The sequence below is a fragment of the Salmo salar genome, chromosome ssa06 (genome assembly GCF_905237065.1).
Source record: "Salmo salar chromosome ssa06, Ssal_v3.1, whole genome shotgun sequence".
Taxonomy (NCBI): Eukaryota; Metazoa; Chordata; class Actinopteri; order Salmoniformes; family Salmonidae; genus Salmo; species Salmo salar.
Genome location: NC_059447.1, coordinates 26,963,855 through 26,973,872, shown reverse-complemented (window position 1 = coordinate 26,973,872; position 10,018 = coordinate 26,963,855). Strand labels below are relative to the sequence as shown.

Here is a 10,018-nt window from a genome sequence, read left to right as displayed (position 1 = left end):
CTCTGCTTTCTACATTTACTGGGAGCAAGGACAGGTAGAGTTCCACGCTGCTCTCTACATTTACTGGGAGCAGGGACAGGTAGAGTTCCACGCTGCTCTCTATATTTACTGGAAGCAGGGACAGGTAGAGTTCCACTCTCCTCTCTACACTCTGCTCTCTACATCTACTGGGAGCAGGGACAGGTAGAGTTCCACTCTCCTCTCTACACTCTGCTCTCTTCATTTACTGGGAGCAGGGACATGTAGAGTTCCACTCTGCTCTCTACATTTACTGGGAGCAGGGAGAGGTAGAGTTCCACTCTGCTCTCTACATTTACTGGGAGCAGGGACAGGTAGAGTTCCACTCTCCTCTCTACACTCTGCTCTCTACATTTACTGGGAGCAGGGACAGGCAGAGTTCCAGTCTGCTCTCTACATTTACTCGGAGCAGGGACAGGCAGAGTTCCACTATCCTCTCTACACTCTGCTCTCTTCATTTACTGGGAGCAGGGCCATGTAGAGTTCCACTCTGCTCTCTACATTTACTGGGAGCAGGGACAGGCAGAGTTCCACTCTCCACTCTGCTCTCTACATTTACTGGGAGCAGGGACAGGTAGAGTTCCACTCTCCTCTCTGCACTCTGCTCTCTACATTTACTGGGAGCAGGGACAGGTAGAGTTCCACTCTGCTCTCTACATTTACTGGGAGCAGGGACAAGTAGAGTTCCACTCTCCTTTCTGAAATCTGCTCTCTACATTTACTGGGAGCAGGGACAGGTAGAGTTCCACTCTGCTCTCTTCATTTACTGGGAGCAGTGTCAGGTAGAGTTCCACTCTCCTCTCTACACTCTGCTCTCTTCATTTACTGGGAGCAGGAACAGGTAGAGTTCCACTCTCCTCTCTACACTCTGCTCTCTACATTTACTGGGAGCATGGACAGGTAGAGTTCCACTCTCCTCTCTACATTGACTGGGAGCAGGGACATGTAGAGTTCCACTCTCCTCTCTACACTCTGCTCTCTACATTTACTGGGAGCAGGGACAGGTAGAGTTCCACTCTGCTCTCTACATTTACTGGGAGCAGGGACAGGTAGAGTTCCACTCTGCTCTCTACACTCTGCTCTCTACATTTACTGGGAGCAGGGACAGGTATAGTTCCACTCTGCTCTCTACATTTAATGGGAGCAGGGACAGGTAGAGTTCCACTCTCCTCTCTACACTCTGCTCTCTACACTTACATGGGTTCCTACAGCCTTCTTTAGCAACAGTTGTCGACGAATGTTAAGGGCCTTCCCAACAACCCAGAGAAAAATAACATAGATAAATATTAGGAAAGGAGTAACACCTTGTAATACAAGTACCAATAAACACACAATGAGTAACAATAACTTGGCTATATACACAAGGTACCATTACCTAGTCGATGTGAAGGGATACTAGGTAATTTTGGTAGATATGTACATGTAACTAGGAATAAAGTGACTAGGCAACATGATATTAATCTACTGTGGTGTAGGATTTGTACTCCAGGAAATATATATATAGTATAGTATAGTGTTGTTTAATGATGTGTGGTGAACTAGGAAATACATATAGTGTGTAGTATAGTATCGTATAATATAGTACAGTTTATACAGTACACTCAGTGTGTCAATAGAAGCTGGTTCTAAAGCAAGCCTTGACAGAGTGAATCTGTGGCTCTGTCACAACAGTTTGTCTTGCTCTGTTCTGCCCAGTGAAGACAAAGTGATGTCTCTGTAAGGGCTTGCAGGGTTTTTGGCACTGTGAGATATGACTTGACTTGTTGGCTGTTGTTATGTTCTGCTGGCATGCTCACACATCCTAACACACACACTAACACACACACTAACACAGACACTAACACACACTGGCCGCCTCTTCTGAGCTCATCTGACAGTGCTGTGTCGACTCAGCTGCTTCGCCTGTCACCTCCACGTTTCAGGTGGCTGGTAACACAAAGCACTGTGTGACACGCACACAGAGGACCCTGTCACACACACACTTGCACGCAAACACCCACACACACACACATGCACACTTGTCATGCCTGCACGCATCATGCCAGCTGCCAACAGCGGCCCTATAAACACCATCCCTCTATCCCTAACCCCTATCCCTCACCCATTAAGTAGAACCAAACAAACAAACATATGTCACCCATAAAGACACCAAAACACCCTGCATTCCCAGTGAGCCATGAAAGATGGGGAATTACCAGAGCGATTAGCAGCAGCAAATTCAATTAATCTCTGCAGAGGAAGAGGGGTAGAGAGCGGGAGGGATGGTACCCCCCTCTCCTGGTAATTAATAGAAGCCCAGTTAGTTGCCACTAGGTTTGGGATGAGATGACCCTCTCCTGGTAATTAATAGAAGCCCAGTTAGTTGCCGCTAGGTTTGGGATGAGATGACCCTCTCCTGGTAATTAATAGAAGCCCAGTTAGTTGCCGCTAGGTTTGGGATGAGATGACCCTCTCCTGGTAATTAATAGAAGCCCAGTTAGTTGCCACTAGGTTTGGGATGAGATGACCCTCTCTTGGTAATTAATAGAAGCCCAGTTAGTTGCCACTAGGTTTGGGATGAGGAGGACTGAGTCTAATTCACTCAGGATCTATTTATATTCTGGTGGCAGAGCCCGACAACACGTAACGTGGTGCGGCGGAATGCGGCGCGGGTGGGGAGAACTAACGTGTATGTGTGTGTGTTTGCAAGTCTGGTCTGGCCCACAGCCCATCCCCAAGGGAGAGGAGAAGACTGACGGAGGACTGTTCTAATTGGCTCAACTTTCTCACTTCAGACAGCCAAGACTTTTCATCACGACGCGATCAGGTTCCAATTTTCTCATAACCCCCTCCACCCTCCTTCCTTCAGATCCAATAAACAAGCTTCTTTAATAGGAGACGGGAATAGGAAAAATGCAAGTCAGCAGCTATTTAATCATCACTTTCAATTGGCTCCTGTGTGCAGTCAGAGGGAAATGTCTGGTCTGGAATAAGAGAGAATAAGAGAGGACGGAAGAGGAAACTATTTATTTATAACCCAGGACCAGATCACCACCTAACAACAAAACAACACCAGAGGAGAGCCACATGAAGTAGAAGATAGCAACCAAGGGCCAGCCAACCTGACCACCACAACAAGTCAACTCACATCTCAGGGCTACGTTCAGAGAGAGAGATGATAGAGGCGACTGAAAGAGGACATGATCTCACCCAAAGGCTGCAGGGCAAAAGAGAGAGAGAAGAAGAAAGATAACACAGACTAGAAAATCTTCCCCAACAGCAAAGGTCACAGTTATAACTTTTACTGTTGCGATGGTAACAGGACTCAACCCTGAACTACAGTATATATCTAGAGGCAGGTTAGCTGAGGGCCTGTGAGCGCCGAGCAGAGGAGGGTCAGAGTTCAACGTAATCTTAAGGGGGCACAGCCAGCCAGGAAGGACAGCTCCCCTAGAGGCCTGGAGGCCATGCTGCACTTTGTGTTGCACTTGGACAGTTGAAAGTGGAATGTTGGGACAACTCCTACAGGTGACAGTGGAGTGTTGGGACAACTCCGACAATCTGCAAAGAAAAAAGAAAGCGACAGCGGAAGATAAAGAGAGGGATGGAAAGAGATGAGATCAATGGAGAGAGTTAAAGAAATGTGGCACTGGATAAAGAGTAGAATATAAAGAGTTGTAGAAGAACGGCATGAAACAAAGAGAGAAAAGATTGACAGAGAAGGAGAGATGAAAAAAGGCGACATTGACATTGAGATATGTTGAGAGGAAGAGAGGAGTGTGAGAATTCAGAGAAGAGGTCAGGGAGTTGTTGATGTCGGTTTTGCTTTCTTCAGTTCCTGTACTCACGGCTCCCTGAAGGAAAAAACATAGACATTCACCCACAAAGTATCTCTTACCCACCTCTTCTCTTCATCCCTCCCATAGTCATCAATCAAGCCCCCCCCCCACACACACACCACACATCTGTCTCTTCCCAGTGGAGGGGGGATGAGGCGGCAGCCCCCCTGGAATACTCCTGCACAGTGAAAGGATCAATGCTGAGAGTAATAGTACATGAGGAGGAGGAGGGGACACTGTCTGAGCAGAGATTTTCACATGACTGAGGCTCCACACAACACCAGAATCCTCACCCTGTCTGCCTGTGTTCTTGTGTGTGTGCATGCTTTAGGGTTTGAGTGAGAGTGTGTGAGAGACCGTGTGTGATGTGGGTGCGTGTTTCTGCGTGTGTTTGTGTATGTGTGTGTGTGTGTGTTTGTACTTGTGTTTGCGTGTGTATGAGCAACAGAGCGCATGCGTAATGTGTGTGTACGTGTGTGTGTATGTCACATCTGCCACAGAGATGTGAGCAGCAGCCGAGGAAGCCGGCAGCCAGTTACCATGGGGATATTGAAATGTGCACATCTTCAGGGTCATGTGGTCCAAAATAATCCCTTTGCTGTTTGTGTTAACATTCCCATTGTGGCATGATGACACAGACACACTCTCCTGCCTCCCAGTCTCACTGCGGCCAATTTTCATTGTTATTGGAAATCAGAGGGACTACTAAGGTGTTGGCACCAGATAAAGCAAACTAGCAGGCCCAGGGGTCAACGTGTGTGTGAGTGTGATGGTGTGTGTTACCGCTATGATCGGCAATAAAGGCTGACCCCTCGCTGTACTCGCTGTATGAAGTGCTTATCTGCCATGGTGTTTGTGGAGCACCTTCCCCGTGTGAAAATCTCTCTCAGCCTCTGGAGCGTTGCACTGTCGATGGAGAAAAAGGGTTTAGTGCTGTGTGCGTGTAGGTGTGTGTGTGTAGGTGTGTGTGTGTGTGTGTGTGTGTGTGTAAGAGAGAGAGAGAGCAAGAGCGAGAGAGCAATGTGTGTCTGTCTGGTCTGGTCTTGGTCTGTCTGTTTGTGTGTGTGGCTGAGTGTGTGAGAGAGAGAGTCTGTGTGTGTGTTGGTGTGAATGCCAGTCAGTTGTTGAGAGGGCTGAGAGGGGTTAGGTGGGGAGAAGGGGGGATGGGGATGGGGGGGTGGGGTGGGGAAGGGGGTGAAGGGTGTGGGAGATGGGGGGGTCTGGGTACTCACTGTAGGGGACACACTCGTACTGTATCTCCAGGTACTTGTAGGTCCCTGGGCAGGGGTCTGGGAACACATCGGACCCTGCCACCACCACACACTGGGTACGGTTATTACACCTGTCCCACAGAGAGAGAGAGAGAGAGAGAGAGAGAGAGAGAGAGAGAGAGAGAGAGAGAGAGAGAGAGAGAGAGAACATCAAAGGAACACAAAATTCAACATATCTGGCTAAAAATACTTGAATCAGTTATAGAACCCATTGCCCTTTATGGTTGTGAGGTCTGGGGTCCGCTCACCAACCAAGAATTCACAAAATGGGACAAACTCCAAATTGAGACTGCATGCAGAATTCTGCAAAAATATCCTCTGTGTACAACGTAAAACACCAAATAATGCACGCAGAGTAGAATTAGGCCGATACCCACTAATTATCAAAATCCAGAAAAGAGACGTTAAATTCTACAACCACCTAAAAGGAAACAATTCCCAAACCTTCCATAACAAAGCCATCACCTACAGAGAGATGAACCTGGAGAAGACTCTGTTCACAAACACAAACAGACCCCACAGAGCCCCAGGACAGCAACACAATTAGACCCAACCAAATCATGAGAATACAAAAATATAATTACTTGACACATTGGAAAGAATTTACAAAAAAAACTAGAACGCTATTGGACCCTAAATAGAGAGTACACAGCGTCAGAATACCTGACCACTGTGACTGACCCAAAATTAAGGAAAACTTTGACTATGTACAGACTCAGTGAGCATAGCCTTGCTATTGAAAAAGGCTGCCCACCGAAGGCAGACCTGGCTCTCAATTTTGTGTGCACATTGCCCACAAAATGAGGTGGAAACTGAGCTGCACTTCCTAACCTCCTACCAAATGTATGACCATATTAGAGACACATATTTCCCTCAGATTACCTAGACTCACAAAGAATTTGAAAACAAATCCAATTTTGATCAACTCCAATATTTATTGGGTGAAATACCACAGCGTATTTCAACACAAGAAAAGGGCAACCATTATTAATACAACCTATTTTTATGCTTATTTATTTTCCCTTTTGTACTTTTTGCACATCATTACAACACTGTATAAATACATAATATGACATTTGAGTGTAATGTTTACTATTAATTTTGTATTGTTTATTTAACTTTTGTTTATTATCTATTTCACTTGCTTTGGCAATGAAAACATATGTTTCCCCTGCCAATAAAGCCCTTAGGGATCCGCCCTTTTAAAAAAACCTAAAGTGACATACCCAAATCTAACTGCCTGTAGCTCAGGAACTGAAGCAAGGATATGCATATTCTTGATACCATTTGAAAAGAAACACTTTGAAGTTTGTGGAAATGTGAAATGAATGTAGGAAAATATAACACATTAGATCTGGTAAAAGATAATACAAAGAAAAAAACACGCGTTTAAAAACAAAATTGTACCATCATCTTTGAAATGCAAGAGAAAGGCCATAATGTATTATTCCAGCACAGGTGAAATGTAGATTTTAGCCACTAGATGGCAGCAGTGTATATGCAAAGTGTTAAACTGATCCAATGAACCATTGCATTTCTGGTCAAATTTTGTGTCAACACTGTCCAAATGTGCCTAATTGGTTTATTAATAACTTTTCAAGTTCATAACTGTGCACTCTCCTCAAACAATAGTATGGTATTATTTCACTGTAATAGCTACTGTAAATTGGACAGTGCAGTTAGATTAACAAGAATTTAAGCTTTCTGCCAATATCAGATATGTCTATGTCCTGGGAAATGTTATTGTTACTTACAACCTCATGCTAATTGCATTAGCCTATGTTAGCTTAACCGTCCCACGGGGGACCCATCGATCCTGTAGAGTTTTAAATTTAAATTGAATTGAAATTAAAATTCAATTGAAATTGAAAGTGTGTGAGAGAGAGAGAGAGAGAGAGAGAGAAACATGGGAACAGAGAAATAAATCTAAACAGAGGAGAGAGAGGAGAGTGATGAGAAAAAAATGAATGAGGACATTGAGAGAATGACAGAAGAGACAAAAGAGAAGAGGCAGAAACATGTCCTTGGGGCTAAAGACGGAGGGAACGGGTCGGAAGGGGGTCATTTCACACTAGACTAGATCATGTGACAGCTGGACCTGAGGGGATGAGGCGACGGAGGGATGAGGGAGGAAGAGGGGGAAGAGTGCCGTAAGAGTCTCCCTCCCCTGATGGCTTGTGAGTGTGAGCAATTAAAGGTGAGAGAATGGGGGGGGACTAGTGCTGCTAAGACAGACACACACACACGCACACACGCACACACACACACACACACACACACACACACACACACACACACACACACACACACACACACACACACACACACACACACACACACACACACACACACACACACAGAAACGCACACAAGGCAGGGAAACAGTCATATGCACATAACACCAACATAATCTAAACAGCTCAATGTATGCTCCCTCACATACTCACACTCCCAGCACACACACACACACTTTCCTTTTCACCACATATTCTCCCCTTCTCTGTCCTCCTCTATCCTCCTCTGTCCTCCTCTGTCTTCTATCCTCCTCTATCCACCTCCGTCCTCCTCTATCCTCCTCTGTCCTCCTCTATCCTCCTCTGTCCTCCTCTATCCTCCTCTGTCCTCCTTTATCCTCCTCTGTCCTCCTCCATCCTCCTCTATCCTCGTGTATCCTCCTCTGTCCTCCTCTATCGTCCTCTATACTCCTCTGTCCTCCTCTATCCTCCTCTGTCCTCCTCTATCCTCCTCTATACTCCTCTGTTCTCCTGTGTCCTCCTCTATCCTCCTCTGTCCTCCTCTGTCCTCCTCTGTTCTCCTGTGTCCTCCTCTATCCAGCTTTAGCATGATTTCTCTCTTTCTGCTCTCTCCCTCGTTCATTCTCCATTTCTCTCCACGTCCCTGCTGCACTCTCTTTATCTCCCCATCAGTAGTTCACTCTAGCCCGCTCCCTCCCTTCAATCCTCCATCCCTACATCAATCCCCTTCAGATCTCTCCATCTCTCCATCCCTCCATCCCCACACCAATCCCCCTGTCCTCCTCCAGATCGGTCCATCTCTCTCTCTCCCTCTGTGCCTCCCTCCATCTCACCAGTAGCACCCTCTCCCTCCGTTACATGTGTGATGGATAGCAGGGAGAGGGCTGCCATTGATCAGCTCTATGAGGAGGCAGATGCTAAGCACAGGCAGAGTGCAGCTGCAGGCAGCCACACCACAAACACATATCTCACTACACACATACTGCATGTACTCGACTTTACACACTAATAGCACATAAGACAAAAACAAGCAGGTCAGAAAGACACACCCACCCTGGGTGTCCTATGTCTTCTTATTTTTCTTCCACACACACACACACACACACACACACACACACACACACACACACACACACACACACACACACACACACACACACACACACACACACACGTGCGCGCACACACACACACACACACACACACACACACACACACACACACACACACACACACACACACACACACACACACACACACACACACACACACACACACACACACAACCCTCCCACCTCCCCACACGTACCTCTGTGACATGATCTTGAAGGCGTCAGGCAGGTAACACTGCACGTTCTCCATTTGGAAGGGGTCAGCGTCACAGATCTTGTCGTCCGTGCGGCCGTAGTTGGCCGTCTCAATCATGATGACATCACTGCCAGGGCAGCGCAGCTCGATGGGGTATCCCTCGCACGCCAGCTCTCTACGCATCAGGCCGAAGGGCATCGCTGACCGACTCAGAGCTACAGCAGAGAGAGAGAGAGAAGGTGAGAGAGGGAGAGAGAGAGAGAGGAGAGAGAGAGAGAAGGAGCATGAGAGAGAGAGAGGAGAGAGAGAGCGAAAGAGGGAAAGGGAGAATGAGAGAGAAGGGAGAGAAAGAGAGAAGGAGAGAGATAAAGTGTGTTATTGACAATGTAAGTACATGGTATGAAATAGGAAGGAAATCATATAAACAAATGGCAGACATACCACTCTCTGTAGAATAACAGAAACAGCATAAAGCAAATGGCTAGGTAGAGAAAATGCTAGTCATCATGTACAGTAGCAGAAAGACAGGGCCTAAGAGTAGAATTTGTATTTTTACATAGCAGTTAGAATGTAACATAAACACAATGAGACCATCATCTCAATTCACAGAGGACACAACTAAAAAAAGTGTAGCCAGCCTCATAGACAGAGAGTGCAAGTGGACGTTGGATCCTAAAAGAGCACTTCCAGACCAGGCCTGCCTCCCAAATGACACCCTATTCCCTATAGTACACACATTCTTTTTAATAGGGAATAGGGTGCCATTTGAGACACACCCCAGCTCTCCCAATCATGATATTTACCCACTTTGAGAGGCAAACTGTTAAACTTTCTGGCTTGTTCCATTAACAGACTCCCACACACACAGCCAGCAGCTCAACCCCCACCACTCGGACACGCACGCGTCTGACGCACGGCGTCTGAAATAGAATGTCCTCACTTCACGTCTGCCGCACAGCCGACGTCAACATTACACCTGAGTAGGGCTCACCTCCATACGGAGAGGGGGAATGAGGGAGGGAGAGGAGGAGACAAGAAAATAAATTGAACAGAGAAGAGAAGAGGGCCTAAGAGAGGGAGAGAGAATCTCACTCTCTGTACGAGGGCTGGCAGGCCCCTAGGCTCCCTCCCCCCACCTGTGACGTCTGTCTGTTTGCCATTTGTACGCCCACTCCATGCAATCAGAAGACTGAGAGGACAGCTAGGAGAGAGAGAGCTGGCGCGGCGGACAGAGAGAGGGGGCAGCCAGGGTAGTGGGGGTTAATCGCTGTGCCAGGGCTGAGAGGGCCACAGACATGCACAGAGACACTCTCCATCTACTCCATCTCTCTCTCCCTCTCCTCCATCC

General features: G+C 46.9%; 1 protein-coding gene across 1 annotated transcript; it reads right to left on the bottom strand.

The window, feature by feature from the left end:
* Window positions 1–1,151: 1,151 nt before the first annotated feature.
* On the bottom strand, window positions 1,152–8,890 carry LOC123724065 (adhesion G protein-coupled receptor L1). Its single transcript, XM_045720056.1, has 3 exons — window positions 8,672–8,890; window positions 5,069–5,178; window positions 1,152–4,742 (listed from the first exon to the last, which is right to left on the bottom strand). Exons 1-3 carry the CDS (start codon window positions 8,866–8,868, stop codon window positions 4,723–4,725), a joined length of 327 nt encoding a protein of 108 aa, XP_045576012.1. The 5' UTR covers window positions 8,869–8,890; the 3' UTR covers window positions 1,152–4,722.
* Window positions 8,891–10,018: the final 1,128 nt, after the last annotated feature.

What these genes read in the sequence shown, in the direction of transcription:
- LOC123724065 (XM_045720056.1), bottom strand. Translation starts at nt 8,868, where the DNA reads ATGCCCTTCGGCCTGATGCGTAGAGAGCTGGCGTGCGAGGGATACCCC. An exon ending in TTCAAGATCATGTCACAGAG is followed by an intron (nt 5,179 to 8,671) that starts GTACGTGTGGGG and finishes TCTGTGGGACAG; the next exon opens with GTGTAATAACCGTACCCAGT. An exon ending in GTACGAGTGTGTCCCCTACA is followed by an intron (nt 4,743 to 5,068) that starts GTGAGTACCCAG and finishes CTCCATCGACAG; the next exon opens with TGCAACGCTCCAGAGGCTGA.